The sequence below is a fragment of the Erythrolamprus reginae genome, chromosome 6 (genome assembly GCF_031021105.1).
Source record: "Erythrolamprus reginae isolate rEryReg1 chromosome 6, rEryReg1.hap1, whole genome shotgun sequence".
In the NCBI taxonomy this organism is placed as follows: domain Eukaryota; kingdom Metazoa; phylum Chordata; class Lepidosauria; order Squamata; family Dipsadidae; genus Erythrolamprus; species Erythrolamprus reginae.
Window position 1 is genome coordinate 5,498,943 of NC_091955.1, and position 16,495 is coordinate 5,515,437.

The 16,495-nt window shown below is 41.7% G+C and overlaps 2 protein-coding genes across 2 annotated transcripts in view; one reads left to right on the forward strand and one right to left on the reverse strand.

Annotated features, from left to right (window-relative positions):
- Nucleotides 1–4,395, forward strand: part of LRRK2 (leucine rich repeat kinase 2) — a 102,441-nt gene extending 98,046 nt beyond the window's left edge. The window contains exon 51 of the mRNA XM_070755149.1: nt 1,282–4,395. Coding sequence (XP_070611250.1) covers nt 1,282–1,403 — 122 coding nt within the window. The 3' untranslated portion in view covers nt 1,404–4,395. The remainder of the gene's footprint in view (nt 1–1,281) is intronic.
- Nucleotides 4,396–8,066: 3,671 nt separating this feature from the next.
- ERGIC2 (ERGIC and golgi 2) overlaps nt 8,067–16,495 on the reverse strand; it is a 50,424-nt gene continuing 41,995 nt past the window's right edge. Inside the window, exons 12-15 of the mRNA XM_070755160.1 lie at nt 14,198–14,295; nt 11,979–12,141; nt 10,483–10,562; nt 8,067–8,749 (exon numbers count right to left, since the gene is read on the reverse strand). Of these exons, the coding sequence (XP_070611261.1) occupies nt 8,684–8,749; nt 10,483–10,562; nt 11,979–12,141; nt 14,198–14,295 (407 nt within the window). The 3' untranslated portion in view covers nt 8,067–8,683. The remainder of the gene's footprint in view (nt 8,750–10,482; nt 10,563–11,978; nt 12,142–14,197; nt 14,296–16,495) is intronic.

A 16,495-nucleotide genomic window follows, 5' to 3' on the forward strand; every position in this document is an offset into this window, starting at 1 on the left:
TATTAGTATTCCAAGGTCTTTTACTGCGTGGGGGTTGGCTGTGAGATTTTGTTTATTCAGTTTATATATGAGGTTTGGATTCTTTTTGCCGATGTGGAGGGTAGAACATTTGCTGGTTGATATTTGAAGTTGCCAGGTGTTAGACCAATCTGAGACAAAGTCGAGGTCTTTTTGGAGAGTAGATGTGTTGTCCGTGGTGTTGAAAAGTTTTTAACTCACGTTCAAACTGCTCCAGCCAGCCAACTAACAACCACCACCATCAACAGCAAACAGCAGACAGAAAGAATGGTGAAGTTGATTTGCATCTTATAATGCTCTGGCCCAATCAGGTTGCAGTTCACACCCAATGACTCAACATTAGCTTGCATATATTCTACCTTTTACCTTATATGGTACTACAACGAAGTATTTACCCAGGATTGCTAATCCTGACACTACTCTCTGAATACTACTGCAGTTGTTGCATAGAAATACATCCCAACTATGAATTCCAACAGTATTTGTAGGTCCTGGTCTACCTCTCTATTTTGGCTCCTGTTTTTAAAAGACAGCGAGTCCAAGAACGGACAAACATGCCCAGCATTTTAATGTGTGTAATATGATTACAGTAATACCTCGTCTTACGAACCTAATTGGTTCCAGGGGGAGGTTCGTAAGCCAAAAAGTTCGTAAGACGAAACATTGTTTCCCATAGGAAACAATGTAAAATCAATTAATCTGTGCAATGAAAAAAAAAATGCAAAAAAAAGCTGCCGCCCGGCTGTCACCTTTTGAAACAGCCGGGGGCTTCTCAGCGTCCTCCTGAACCCGAACGGCAAACCCGAACTTCCGGGTTTGGCATTCGGGAGGCCGCCAGGAAGCCCCCCGGCTGTTTTAAAAGGTGACAGCCGGGCGGCAGGGCTTCCCAGCAGCCTCCCGAAACCGAACTTTTGCCGAACTTCCGGGTTCGGTGTTCGGGAGGCCGCCGAGAAGCCCCGCCGCCCGGCTGTCGTCTTTTGAAACAGCCGGGTGGCTTCTCGGCGGCCTCCCGAACGCCGAACCCGGAAGTTCGAGTTTGGTGTTCGGGTTCAGGAGGACGCTGAGAAGCCCCCCAGCTGTTTCAAAAAGCGACAGCCGGGCGGCGGGGCTTCTCGGCGGCGGGGGCAGGTTCGTAAGAAGAAAAAAGTTCGTAAGAAGAGGCAAAAATTTTCTGAACCCCGGGTTCGTATCTCGCGTTGTTTGTAAGACGAGGGGTTCGTATCATGAGGTACCACTGTATTTTTAAATGATTTTTCTTCACAGGAATAAAGTCTTCCGTGTCTGTCTGGGATGCGAACCTGTCACACGAAGTACAAAATTTGAAAAAACACATTGTCATGAGGCAAGCATTGGCGGAGAAAATGAAGCACTTTTCCTTGGATTAACTCGAAAGGATTTTTTCACTAGATTTTCACAAGACCATTGAAGGACGGGGTGAAATACTTGTTAAATGCAACACCACCACTGGTTTCCTTTAAAACGGAAACCCCCAAAATATTCATTTTACATCAGTGTTTAATAGTCCATGCTAAAATGGTTAAAGTGTGGCATTATTTCTTCCGGTTTCAGATGCCATCAGGTTTAAATTGACTTCTCTTTTGCTATTTTCCCTATTCTATTTATACGAGGGTTGCCCAGAAAGTAATACACCATATTTTTTTTCTTCAATAATTATTTATTGAACACAATGAAATTTACACACAAGAAAGAACAATGTTTCTTCTACACTCCCTGTTTTTCCATGTAATCTCCGTCCCGTTCTATGGCCTTCCTCCAGCGAGAAACAAGGGCATGTGTTGTGGTTGGCTCTGGCCCAGCTCCTGCCCCAAGGAATGTGGAGGTGGAAACCACAGGCCACAGGTCTGTTTTGCTCTCGATAGAATCTCCTGATGAAGGCTCCTCTGATGAAGGAAGCGTGAGTGGCAGGGAAGAGGGGAGTTTGACAGACAGTCCAGGAGGAGATCAATCATCCTTATCATCCCTGGATTCTGAACAAGAACTTATGAGAGATCCACGCATGCATAGAGTGATGCATAGGAGAGAACAACTGAAGGATTATTACAAGAGAAAATGAGGCCACCTGTGGTTGGGTGGGGCTGCTGTAATTAGTGCTACAGATAAAAAGAACAGCGTGCTGGTTTAGCCTTGTGGAAGTTTATCTGATTCATAGTTTCGTCAAGATCGTGGTTTTGCTGTTTCCCTGTTCAAGGCTGTGTGTGGACTTTCTGGACTTTGGAATTTGGACTCAATTTCCCAGTTACTGGGTGAGAAATAGGATTGCATTTAACCTGTGCCTTGTGTGTACCAGAAAATCCCTTTGACATTTAAAAAGGGAGTTTTTTCTGCTTTTCTGCTGATAAAGACTTCTGGTTTTCCTTCTATCGTGTGGTGTGTGTCTTTCTGGACTAATTATCCTGTAATTACGGGCGGTTGGGACACACCGGCAGAACAGGTGTTTATGGCCTATCGGTACCACTCCTTGTCCTGGTGATGAAGCCATTTCTGCACTGTGTGAATCACCTTTCATCATCCTCTAAATGTCTTCTACAAATGGCATCCTTTAATGGCCCAGTTTATTCTCCATAAACTCTACACAAACCTTTGTGAATGTTCCCAACAGTTTCTTTCTCTGCAGTGAGAAATTCAATGACAATACGCTGCTTGTAACGTATATCACTTACACACGCCATTTCAAGACACTGCTGCATCTACACTACTTGTCTGAAGAAACACAAAATTTACATGCACACTCTTGACAATTCAAATAATGGATATCTAAAGTTTCGCATTCGTCCCATTACTGTGGGCTGAGAAAAAAAATGTGGTGCATTACTTTCTGGGCGACCCTCGTATCTGTCCATCAGTATCATTCAATGTGATTTAACTGTTTTATGTACTGTACATGAATTTCCAAATGTAAAATAATGCACTTGGGGAAAAGGAATCCTCAATTGGAGTATTGTATTGATAGTTCTGTGTTAGCAAAAACTTCAGAAGAGAAGGATTTAGGGGTCATGATTTCTGACAGTCTCAAAATGGGTGAGCAGTGTGGTCGGGCGGTAGGAAAAGCAAGTAGGATGCTTGGCTGCATAGCTAGAGGTATAACAAGCAGGAAGAGGGAGATTGTGATCCCCTTATACAGAGCGCTGGTGAGACCACATTTGGAGTTCAGTTCTGGAGACCTCACCTACAAAAAGATATTGACAAAATTGAACGGGTCCAAAGACGGGCTACAAGAATGGTGGAAGGTCTTAAGCATAAAACGTATCAGGAAAGACTTAATGAACTCAATCTGTGTAGTCTGGAGGACAGAAGGAAAAGGGGGGACATGATCGAAACATTTAAATATGTTAAACGGTTAAATAAGGTTCAGGAGGGAAGTGTTTTTAATAGGAAAGTGAACACAAGAACAAGGGGACACAATCTGAAGTTAGTTGGGGGAAAGATCAAAAGCAACATGAGAAAATATTATTTTACTGAAAGAGTAGTAGATCCTTGGAACAAACTTCCAGCAGACGTGGTTGGTAAATCCACAGTAACTGAATTTAAACATGCCTGGGATAAACATAGATCCATTGTAAGATAAAATACAGGAAATAGTATAAGGGCAGACTAGATGGACCATGAGGTCTTTTTCTGCTGTCAGTCTTCTATGTTTCTAATTTAAAAATACAGAAGCTATTTAAATGCCAGGAAACTAAGGGCATTGTAAGTATAATTTTGGATAAGACCCTTGGGTGTTTTTCAAAATAATTTGGATGAAATGCTTAGTGGGTTCGCGTCAGCCCAATGTTTTTCTCTGGCTTAGTTCAATTAAGCTTCTGTCCAAGGTGCTACTGTTGCTTTAAGGATTTAACTTATTCAATTTAATGCGATCTTTAATAAAAGATTACACGAATGCCAGGATTTTCACAAGGATTGGGTGGAAGCCAGAAAAAAGGAAGTCTGTTTTAATGAATTGTAGGTAAGTTCTGATCACCACTATATGAAAAAGATGCCGAGACTTTAGAAAGAGAAATGGAGAAATGCCAATTTATTTTATTGTTAGTGGCACAGCTGGAAGAATAAGGTGTGCCCACAAGACACATTTAAATCCCCATCCGGAAATATGAAAAAAAAAAAGAACTATATTTTTATAATGACTCTGGTTGCAGATTAATCGTTGTGACACTTTTGGGACAGCCTTATTTTTCCGTAAGTGTTTTGTGTATATGAAAAAATGTAATTTAAAAACACACGTGTATATCTTTAAAATGTAACCGGCATTTTTTAAGCAAAGCAATCCCTTTCTGTATATTATTTGGGGATCTAATCTGTTTGGTTAACAGAGTTTTTATTCACGGTTATTTCAAATCAAATAAAATATTTTGATACCGATTCAAGGTTGCCAGCGATTCATCATCATCATACAATAATAATAAAAATATAAAGACATAATTGATGCCCAATACACAAAAGCACATACAGCAATATTTCTATTTAGCTGTTTATCCTGAGCCTGTCCCCAATTGCCATGTTGGGCTGTGTGTGTGTGTGTGAATATGTGTGTGTTAATATCTGCCCAATGCACTACAAAATTGAGTCTTCCCAACCTAAATGACCTATTTTTATCTTTTCAAACCAGCTGTTTTCCTTGATGATAAATTAAAATTTCTCACCAGAGGTGAGCTCCGTTTGTAGCCCGCTGCTTAAATTTTACTGACATTTGCAAAAAAAAAAAAAAGGCAAAATATTTCTGCTCTGAAAGATACGAAAGGAAAGAAGCTTTCATCACCCTGTCTGATGGCACCTCTTACGATGAAACCAGGGACTGTCACTTTTATTGCAAACCAGGTTATTAGCTTAGTTGCTTACGCCAGCCATTTCTCATCCCCCCCTTCCTACTGCACGAATATTCAACTTTGAATTTGTTTCTGTATATCTCAGCTAAATTTGTTCCCCAAATTCTGAGAGGTAGGATGCAGATGTCCTTCTGTATTGGATGAGGAGAAGGCTCTTCCCCTAGGTCCCACCAGCCGACGTCGTTTGGTTGATGGGACCCTAAGCAGGCCAACTCTGTGGGACCTCACCAATTGCTGGGATTCGTGCAGCAGAAGGCGGTCTCGGAGATAAGTCTAGCGCCAATTCTCCCAACAGAGCTTGAAGCTGATTGGCAGGAAGGTCAGAGGGACGCCCACACTGTCAACGCCCGATTGGTCAGATTGTAAAAATATGTTCCAAGGCGCCAGAATAGCTTTAGTTCCTAACACTGTATTGTTCTGGAGTCCTCACCTACAAAAAGATATTGACAAAATTGAACGGGAAAGACAGGCCACAAGAATGGTGGAAGGTCTTAAGCATAAAACGTATCAGGAAAGACTTCATGAACTCAATCTGTAGAGTCTGGAGGACAGAAGGAAAAGGGGGGGACAGGATCGAAACATTTAGATATGTTAAAGGGTTAAATAAGGTCCAGGAGGGAAGTGTTTTTAATAGGAAAGTGAACACAAGAACAAGGGGACACAATCTGAAGTTAGCTGGGGGAAAGATCAAAAGCAACATGAGAAAATATTATTTTACTGAAAGGAGTAGATCCTTGGAACAAACTTCCAGCAGACGTGGTTGGTAAATCCACAGTCACTGAATTTAAACATGCCTGGGATAAACATATATCCATCCTAAGATAAAATACAGGAAATAGTATAAGGGCAGACTAGATGGACCGTGAGGTCTTTTTCTGCTGTCAGACTTGTTTCTATGTAACACCATGGGAAATTTGTTTTTTTCCCCATGGTTTTAGGCGACCCCTGTGAAATGGTCATTTGACCCCCCCAAAAAAGATCCTGACCCCCAGGTTGTGAGCCATTGATCTATCTGAATGACGTATGTTCCATCTCTCCACATTTATTGCTGGAATATGACATTTTTCACTGGCATCAAGATTGTCTATCGCTGGGCGGGCAACTATAGCATCTCTACCACCGGTGGACTTCAACTCCCAGAATTCCTCACCTCGCCAATGTACATTCCTACATTTTTTTCATTCTTCAACAAAGGGGATATTTTGAGAAGCTGTGATGTACCCAAGTGTGCATCCTACCTTTTTCCTGTTCAACTTTCTAAATAAATAGTGGACATCTAAGATCTTTTTTTTTTAAAGAGATGACGGTGGACGCTGAATAAAATTCACTGACAACCAAAACAGTGACTGCTTTGCATGTCACCTAGATCAGGGGGTCCCCAAACTTGGCCACTTTTAAGACTTGTGGACCTCAATTCCCAGAATTCTTTACTGGCTGGAGATTTCTGGGAGTTGAAGTCCACAAGTCTTTAAAAGTGGTCAAGTTTGAAGACCTCTGAGCTAGATAAAGGCTCAGAATTTAAATTACGTGCTATATTTACTTACTACATAGAGAGTGGAATTAAAAACCACTGGATTCAATTCAGTCAAAATTTGTAGTAGAATTTGCAATTATTAATGCAGACTAATTTCAGTATTCTTTTCATCTGCTGCCTGCCATAAATTCAAGATTTAATGCAAGGCACAATTAAGTCCATAGTTACTGTCACTAAGTGAGACAAGTGAATTTGGCTCCATTGCAAGATCCTTTCTTGCCAGTTGTTAAATGAGCCACTGCAGTATGTAAGGATTATTACTGTATTTTTCAGAGTATAAGATGCACCTTTTTCCCTCCAAGAGGCTGAAAATTTGGGTGCATCTTATACACTGAATTTTAACTTTTTTGAAGTTTTTTTCCCCCCAACCTGAATGAGGTGCTAATGATCATCTTGGCACTTCCCACTAAATCTTTGCAGGCTTTTTTTCATTGCTACTCCCTCCAAAGGTTTTTTCCAGCCCTAAGCCTTTGCAGGCCTTTTCTCATTGCTACTCTCTCCGAAAAAGATTTTTTTCCCAACCCTAAGTCTTTGCAGGCCTTTTCTCATTGCTACTCCCTTCAAAGTTTTTTTCCAGCCCTAAGCCTTTGCAGGCCTTTTCTCACTGCTACTCCCTCCAAAGTTTTTTTCCAGCCCTAAGTCTTTGCAGGCTTTTTTTCATTGCTACTTCCCCCGAAGGTTTTTTCCAGCCCTAAGTCTTTGCAGGCTTCTTTTCATTGCTACTCCCTCCAAAGGTTTTTTCCAGCCCTAAGTCTTTGCAGGCCTTTTCTCACTGCTACTCCCTCCAAAGTTTTTTTCCAGCCCTAAGTCTTTGCAGGCTTTTTTTCATTGCTACTTCCCCCGAAGGTTTTTTCCAGCCCTAAGTCTTTGCAGGCTTTTTCTCATTGCTACTTCCCCCGAAGGTTTTTTCCAGCCCTAAGTCTTTGCAGGCTTTTTCTCATTGCTACTCTCTCCAGATTTTTCCGGCACTAAGTCTTTGCAGGCTTTTTTCATTGCTACTCCCCCTGAAGGTTTTTTCCAGCCCTAAGTCTTTGCAGGCTTTTTCTCATTGCTACTCTCTCCACAGATTTCTCCCCCCTCTATTTTCCTCCCCCCAAACTAAGGTGTATCCTATACTCTTAAAAATATGGTAAGTGAATCTGGTTCCCCGAATGCCTTTGCCTGCCAGAAGGTCACAAAATGCCTACCCCCCACCCCCCCTTGGAACACCGTGATCATCATAAATAGGAGTCAACTGCCAATGGTCCGAATTTTGATCAGGTGACCGCAGAGAAACGGCAAAGGTCAAAAATGGGGGGAACTGTCATAAGTGTCCCCCCCCGCAGTACCATTGTAATTTCGAACAGTCACTAAATGAACTGTTGTAAGTCGAGGACTTACTTGGATACATACCAGCCTACAAAAATATGAAAATCAACGTCGTAATCCCATTTGGATGCTACCTTAAAACTCAAGTAAATGAACAATTAACTACAGTGGATTCTTCAGACTGTCAACTACCCGTAAGGCTGTCAATCATAGCAGGCTGTCACTCACTCTTAACATGTTACAATGCAAAGAGCCCATGATTCTTGATTGTTGTTTTCCAGAAAGGGTTTTGACAATAAGCGATAAGGCTAAAATATTTTCCACATTTGTTTAAACAGCCCCATTCGTAAATCGGTTATACATGCTACACTCCCAGGACGAGATTTTAATTTCCTTTCTTGTGCATTAATTTTTTTTCATTTCTTGGGATTTCCATATTGTTATTATGATAGGAGTGACATTTTAAAAGATGGGGGAAAGATTGAAAAAAAGAAAACACACACCACACTCACACCTTGTTTTAAAAAACAGAATTATACAACTTCTGAGTTTTCGGCTGCAAATTTTCCCGCTTATGAGAAAATACACCCCCCCCCCCAAATTTCATTCCCTCTGAACGTTATTTATGAGGCTCTACAATGCTCCAGGATGTAGAGTTTGATCGTTTTTCACGATTTAATTTGCAGTTTCTGAAATTACAAAGTCTCTTGGCCAACAACAATGCCGTTCTTGTTCTGGGAAGTAGGATTTTAAAATTAAAGGATCGTCTCGGCTACGGTTTTTTTTGAATCCTCGAAAGGAAAAACTGAGTCGCAGCGAGGAATTAAATTCGCTTTCCCTTCTTGCGTTGCCTGAAAAAAAAAATGGCTCGTTTTTCCCCACCCCTCCTTGTCTTTAACATATTGCACAATCTTTTTTGCTATAAAAATGTCTTTTTGGCGTCGAGACGGAAAGACAAAGAGTTTCTGAAGGAACGGGGGAGCTATTGTGTAGCATCTTCGGTGGCTACAGGCTCGTGGTCGTTTCGTTGACTATCTGGAAGTTGAACCTGTTGGGGGAAAAAAGCAAGAAAAATCATTTTTCCTCCTATTTATTCGACTTCTATGCCACCCAATCCCAAACGACTCCTCCTCTTTCTTTGTGCATTTTGGATCGCTTTGACTCAATCCACCTATTGTTCTAGAGAAAAACCGTAACGCAGATTTATTTGGGGAGGGTGAGTTTGAGTTCTGCCTGCGCCATGAAAACCTAGCTGGGTGGACTTTCGGCCAATCACCAGGGGACTGAGAGTTCTAGTCCCGCCTTACCATAAAACCTAGCTGGATGACTTTCAGCCAATCACCAGGAGACTGAGAGTTCTAGTCCCGCCTTACCATAAAACCTAGCTGGGTGACTTTCGGCCAATCACCAGGAGACTGAGAGTTCTAGTCCCACCTTACCATGAAAGCTGACTGGGTTAATTTCAGCCAATCCCCAGGAGATTGAGAGTTCTAGTCCCGCCTTACCATAAAAGCTGGCAGGGTGACTTTCGGCCAATCACCAGGAGACTGAGAGTTCTAGTCCCGCCTTACCATAAAACCTAGGCTGGGTGACTTTCAGCCAATCACCAGGAGACTGAGAGTTCTAGTCCCGCCTTACCATAAAACCTAGCTGGGTGACTTTCAGCCAATCACCAGGAGACTGAGAGTTCTAGTCCCGGCTTACCATAAAACCTAGCTGGGTGACTTTCAGCCAATCACCAGGAGACTGAGAGTTCTAGTCCCACCTTAGGTATGAAAGCTGGCTGGGTGACTTTGGGCCAATCACTAAAAAGACAGTGAGTTCTAATCTCACCTTAGCCACGAAAAACCATCTGGGTGACTTTGGGCCAGTCAGTCACACTCACTCAGCCCAACTCACCTCACAGGGTTGTTGTTGTGGGGAAAATAGGCGGAGGAGGAGGAGGAGGAGGAAGGTATGTTGGATATGTTCGCCGCCTTGTGTTATGCGTAAAAGTAATAAAAGGCAGGAGGCAAATCAATTAAAATAAAAAAATAAAAAAAATAAAGATGTATCACAGATTTTGTCACAATCGCAGTACCACTTCTAATGCTTATGTACTGTGTTGAACGCTTTAATGAATAGTCGTAGGCCAAGTTGACTCTTCTATGACCTGTGGACTTCAACTCCCAGAATTCCTGAGCTACCGTGATTGGCTCAGGGATTCTGGGAGTTGAAGTCCACAAGTCATAGAAGAGGTCCAGGAGGGAAGTGTTTTTAGTAGGAAAGTGAACACAAGAACAAGGGGACACAATCTGAAGTTAGTTGGGGGAAAGATCAGAAGCAACGTGAGGAAATATTATTTTACTGAAAGAGTAGTAGATCCTTGGAACAAACTCCCAGCAGACGTGGTTGGTAAATCCACAGTCACTGAATTTAAATATGCCTGGGATAAACACATATCCATTGTAAGATATAAAATACAGGAAATAGTATAAGGGCAGACTAGATGGACCAGGAGGTCTTTTTCTGCCGTCAGTCTTCTATGTTTCTATGTTTCTAAATGGTGTAGGCTCTTCTGCTTGGATGGGAGGTTGGACTAGATGACCTACAAGGTCCCTTCCAACTCTGTTAAAAAGATGTCTGTCTGAGATATCCTCACATTGATTATGTGGGTCATAAAACCTCTACAAAAAACCCGACCAAGCTCAAAGGAACCACCAAGGACCTCTCTCAGTTCAACATTGGGCTCACACCTATTCTCTCCTCCGGAAGCCCGGGCGTTACTAAGAATATACTTACAGGTGTAGATTGAGAAGACTTCAGTCTGAAACGGCAACAGATAATTTCCACTATGAATCTCCCAATGCTGTGTACAATGCCTGCAGCAAGAGAACAAATTGAGTATTTGGTTATGCTGGTTGTTCTATTTGATACTGTAACATGGTTATTCTATTTGATTCTATTCTATTCTATTTCCTATTCTCTATACTATTCTTCTATTATTACTATTACTATTATTACTATTACTATTATTGTTATTATGTCAATACAACTCAGCAAACGAGATCACTATGCTGGATTTCGTATTTCATCACCAGTCGGGCGCTTCCCAAGCACCTAGGACTGCGTGATGTAGCGGCGAGACCGAAACCGCCTCCTGCCGCACGAATCCCAGCGACCGATTAGGTCCCACAGAGTGGGCCTTCTCCGGGTCCCGTCAACTAAACAATGCCGGTTGGCGGGTCCCAGGGGAAGAGCCTTCTCTGTGGCGGCGGCGGCTCTCTGGAACCAACTCCCCCTGGAGATTAGAACTGCCCCTACTCTTCCTGCCTTCCGAAAACTCCTTAAGACTCACCTTTGCCATCAGGCATGGGGAAACTAAACATCTCCCCTGGGCATGTTAATTTATACATGGTATGCTTGTGTGTGTGTTTGCTACTACATGGGGTTTTTCTTAAATCGTTAAATATTTTAATTAATTGGATTGTTGTGACTGTTTTTACTTGTTGTGAGCCGCCCCGAGTCTTCGGAGAGGGGCGGCATACAAGTCCAACTAATAAATAAATAAATAAAATGTGTGCGGATCCCAGTAAAGCGGCCTTTTGCAATTGACAGATGGAGATTTTGTCAATTCCGATGGTTTTCAAAAGTCTGTTGAGATCCTTTGGCACTGCATCATCATCATCATCATCATCATCATCATCATCATCACAATAATAATAATAATAATAATAATAATAATAATAATAAAAAATAACAGCAACAACAAATTATTTTTATTTTTATTATTATTATGTCAGTACCACATAGCAAATGAGATCACTATGCTGGATTTCGTATTTCATCACTAGTCGGGCGCTTCCCAAGCACCTACGACTGCGTGATGTAGCGGCGAATTATGTTTGCCGATCCCAGTAAAGCGGCCTTTTGCAATTGACAGATGACCGATTATTATTATCATTATTATTATTATCATTATTACTATTATTATTATTATTCTGAAGAGAAAAAAAAGCAAACGGCAATTGTCTTCATATGACCATCGTCTGCACACTCCACAACCAGCTTCCAACAAGCCAAGCCAATGGTCAAGTTGGCTCTTCTAACCGCGGAGGCGACTCCGTTGCAAAAAAATAAAAATAAAAATAAAAAGGCGTAAAACGATGTGGGCGCCTCGGTTTAACAACTTCCTTGTTTTGCGTTGGAAATTTTGACCCCAATTATGGTCGTAACTTGAGGACACCCTCCCCGTGCCCCCCACCCCTGTGTCTGTGATAGATCAGAACGCATTTTACCTGTAGTAGAAAAAATCCCTCCAACTATACCACAGAGCCTCACTATAAACTGCCAGAAGGGCATGTGTTCCTCGGTTACGGTCACCATGAGGGAACTGATATCGTACTTCATGAAAATCCCGGAAACTCCGTGACTTCCGGCTGCGTGGTTGATGATGCGTTCCTAGGAAAAGCACCAATGACCAGATTATTTACAGGACTGTCTTCTGTCTCATATATCCCAACGGCCGGTCAGGTCCCACAGAGGTGACCTTCTTCAGGTCCCGTCAGCCAGACAATGCCGTCTGGCGGGGCCTAGGGGAAGAGCCTTCTCTGTGGCAGCCCCGAACCTATGGAACAAACTCCCTCCAGAGATTCGTGCTGCCCCCACCCTCCCCACCTTCTGCAAGAGTTTAAAGACCTATCTCTGCCAGCAGGCTTGGGGACATTAAGTCCATCATCTTGCCCCGACCGACCAATGAATGTATACATTTATATGTATAAACTTATCAGGAAAGACTTAATGAACTCAATCTGTATAGTCCGGAGGACAGAAGGGAAAGGGGGGACATGATCGAAACATTTAAATATGTTAAAGCAGCGGTCCCCAAACTAAGGCCCGGGGGCCGGATGCGGCCCGCTGAGGCAATTTATCCGGCCCGCGGCAGCCCATGAGATTTTATCCATAGATATTATAAGCTCCCGAATCTCCTATCAACTCACCGCGGTCTGCTGCTAAGCAAGGAGGCGGTACAGAGGCAAGGGGCGGGGAGGATAGGAGCAAGATAGAGAGAGAGTGAGAGAGAGAGAGAGAAAGAGTGAGAGATACAAAGAGGGAGAGAGAGAAAGAGGGAGAGATACAAAGAGGGAGAGAGAAAGAGAATGAGTGAGAAAAAGAAAGAGAGAGAAAGGGACAGAGAAAGAAAGAGACAGAGAAAGAGGGAGAGGGAGAGATAGAGAGGACGAGAGAGGGGGATAGATGGAAAGAGTGAGAGAGAGAAAAGAGAAAAATGAGAAAATGATGGAGAGAAAACGAGGGAGAGGAAAATGAAACAAATGAGAGAGAAGGAAGAAAAGAGAGAGGGAAGAGAGACATGGATAGGAAGGAGGGAAGGAAGGAAGGAGAAATGGAGGGAGTTTGTTGATTTAAGTTTAAATTTACTTGTTAATAAAGAAGTATAAATTACTTTATTACTTAATTATTTAATTACTTCTTTGTTTTAAATATCGTATTTGTTCCCATTTTGTTTTTTACTTAAAATAAGATTTGTGCAGTGAGCATAGGGATTTGTTCATAGGGTTTTTTTATAGTCCGGCCCTCCAACAGTCTAAGGGACAGTGAACTGGCCCCCTGTGTAAAACGTTTGGGGACCCCTGTGTTAAAGGGTTAAATAAGGTCCAGGAGGGAAGTGTTTTTAATAGGAAAGTGAACACAAGGACAAGGGGACACAATCTGAAGTTAGTTGGGGGAAAGATCAGTAGCAATGTGAGAAAATATTATTTTACTGAAAGAGTCATAGATGCTTGGAACAAAACGTCCAGCAGACGTGGTTGGTAAATCCACAGGAACTGAATTTAAACATGCCTGGGATAAACATATATCCATTGTAATATAAAATACAGGAAATAGTATAAGGGCAGACTAGATGGACCAGGAGGTCTTTTTCTGCCGTCAGTCTTCTATGTTTCTAAAACAGATCGTCTTAAGTAGAATTAATGGCGACAATGTGAAAAATAAATTCCAATCACTTTTTGTATGTAAAGAAATGTAAACCGGAGCTAAGGAAGAAATTGAAACTTATTGCAAATAATTTAACCCCCTAAATGGTGGTGGGTTTTTTATTGGTGTTGGGAATGTTTTCTTTTAAGTATTTTTTTGTTTTTTGTTAATTTAGTAAAAAAACCAATAAAAAAATTTATTAAAAAAAAATTCTTCTATGTTTCTAAAAAAATTTTTTTTAAAAAAAAAAATGTTCGGACAATCGCATGTTGCACTGCTGGTTTTGGGATTTTTTTTCTCCCTGGCCAAAAACGGTTGTTACGGGGGAAAAAATTTAAAAAAAGAGAAGAAATTGAACTATGGAGATACGCGTGCAATCTGTTTATTGCAAGAACATGCATTTTTTTTTATCAGAAAGGGATACAACAGAAGAAAACAGCACCCACAGTTCACACAAACAAAACGCTTCCCCCCAAAAAGCCAGAATTCATAACTTTCCCTCGAACCCAGGACTTCTTACCCTTTCTGTTACTGCAAATTGGTGCGTATCCGCTGAAATTTTGTGCGTTTGAAGTTTCGTCGGCACCACGGTAACAAAGTACTGGAACATCTGATTGTCTATAGAAGCACACAAACACACCGCAAAAATAAAACAAGATTAAAATTCATCGGAAACAACCGTCTCAGAACAAGACTCGTCGGGTCGATTCGATAGTTAAGATGGAGATTTCCTCATCTGAAATAATTTGTTTATATACTTTTCACGTTAAACTATAAAGCCTATAAAGCCCTTCATGGCACCGGACCAGATTATCTCCGGGACCGCCTTCTGCTGCACGAATCCCAGCGACCAGTTAGGTCCCACAGAGTGGGTCTTCTCCGGGTCCCGTCAAATAAACAATGTCGCTTGGCGGGACCCAGGGGAAGAGCCTTCTCTTTGGCGGCCCCGGCCCTCTGGAACCAACTCCCCCCAGAGATTAGAATTGCCCCCACCCTCCTTGCCTTTCGTAAGCTACTTAAAACCCACCTCTGCCATCAGGCATGGGGGAATTGAGACCCTCTTCCCCCTGGGCCTTTACAATTCTATGCATGGTATGTATGTAGGTATGTTTGGTTTTTTATATTAATGGGTTTTTAATCATTTTTAACATCAGATTACTATTGTACATTGTTTTTATTGTTGCTGTTAGCTGCCCCGAGTCTCCGGAGAGGGGCGGCATACAAATCCAATAAATAAATAAATAGGGATGAGAAAGTTTGTAATTATTTGTAGACCCATTTTGTAAGAGGAGGAGAATTTATTGGGGTGTTGTTGTTTTTTTACTCCTTTCCAGCATTCAGCAAAGGTACATTATTTTGATATGTTTAATGTTAGATTAATCCGATGTTTAGGGGGGTTTTTGTTCTTATTTTGGTATTTTTTTTTTGCTTTTGTTAATATTTGATATATTTTTCTGCTCATTTTCTATTTTATTGTTGTGCTAAAAAACATACCCACATATCGTATTTTTTGGACTATAAGACGCACCAAGATATCAAAGAGGTAAGCAAGCGGACCCTTTTTATGAAAAATGGGACATACAGAGAGTTTGAGAAGCCAGCAGTGTTCCTGGGGGCTGGAGGAAGGCAAAAACACCCCATTCTTTGCAAAAAAAGAAGAAGGGGGGGCTTTTTTTGCCCACCCTTTTCTTTTGCAAAAATGGGGAGGGGGTGTTTGCCTTTATTATACACACAACAAATACAGTGGTACCTCTACTTACGAACTTAATTCGTTCCGTGACCAGGTTCTTAAGTAGAAAAGTTTGTAAGAAGCAGCAATTTTTCCCCATAGGAATCAATGTGTAGAGGCCCCACGGAGGCTTCTCCCTGCCTTTTCTGGCCCTGTTTCCTCCCAGGAGATTCCTAGAGAGGCCCTGCCTTTTCCGGTTACAGTTTCAGAGGCTCGGGTTTGTAAGTGGAAAATGGTTCTTGAGAAGAGGCAAAAAATTCTTGAACACCCGGTTCTTATCTAGAAAAGTTTATAACTTTTCTGCACAGCTAGAGGTATAACAAGCAGGAAGAGGGAGATTATGATCCCGCTATATAGAATGCTGGTGAGACCACATTTGGAATACTGTGTCCAGTTCTGGAGACCTCACCTACAAAAAGATATTGACATAATTGAACGGGTCCAAAGACGGGCTACAAGAATGGTGGAAGGTCTTAAGCATAAAACGTATCAGGAAAGACTGAATGAACTCAATCTGTATAGTCTGGAGAACAGAAGGAAAAGGGGGGACATGATCGAAACATTTAAATATGTCAAAGGGTTAAATAAGGTTCAGGAGGGAAGTGTTTTTAATAGGAAAGTGAACACAGGAACAAGGGGACACAATCTGAAGTTAGTTGGGGGAAAGATCAAAAGCAACGTGAGAAAATATTATTTTACTGAAAGAGTAGTAGATCCTTGGAACAAACTTCCAGCAGACGTGGTTGGTAAATCCACGGTAACTGAATTTAAACATGCCTGGGATAAACATATATCCATTGTAAGATAAAATACAGGAAATAGTATAAGGGCAGACTAGATGGACCAGGAGGTCTTTTTCTGCCGTCAGTCTTCTATGTTTCTATAAGTAGAGGCGTTCTTAGGTAGAGGTACCACTGTATTTCAAAAAGCTATGTTGTTGGCTTAGTTAAGTTTTAAAGCACCTGACATAAACTGAAATAAACTCATTTACCCACAATTAAAACTGAAATCACTGCTTCGTAGATCTCTCCTGCCTCCTTATCTGTATGTATGTATGCATATATGTATTTTTGGGCTCAACACCCCACA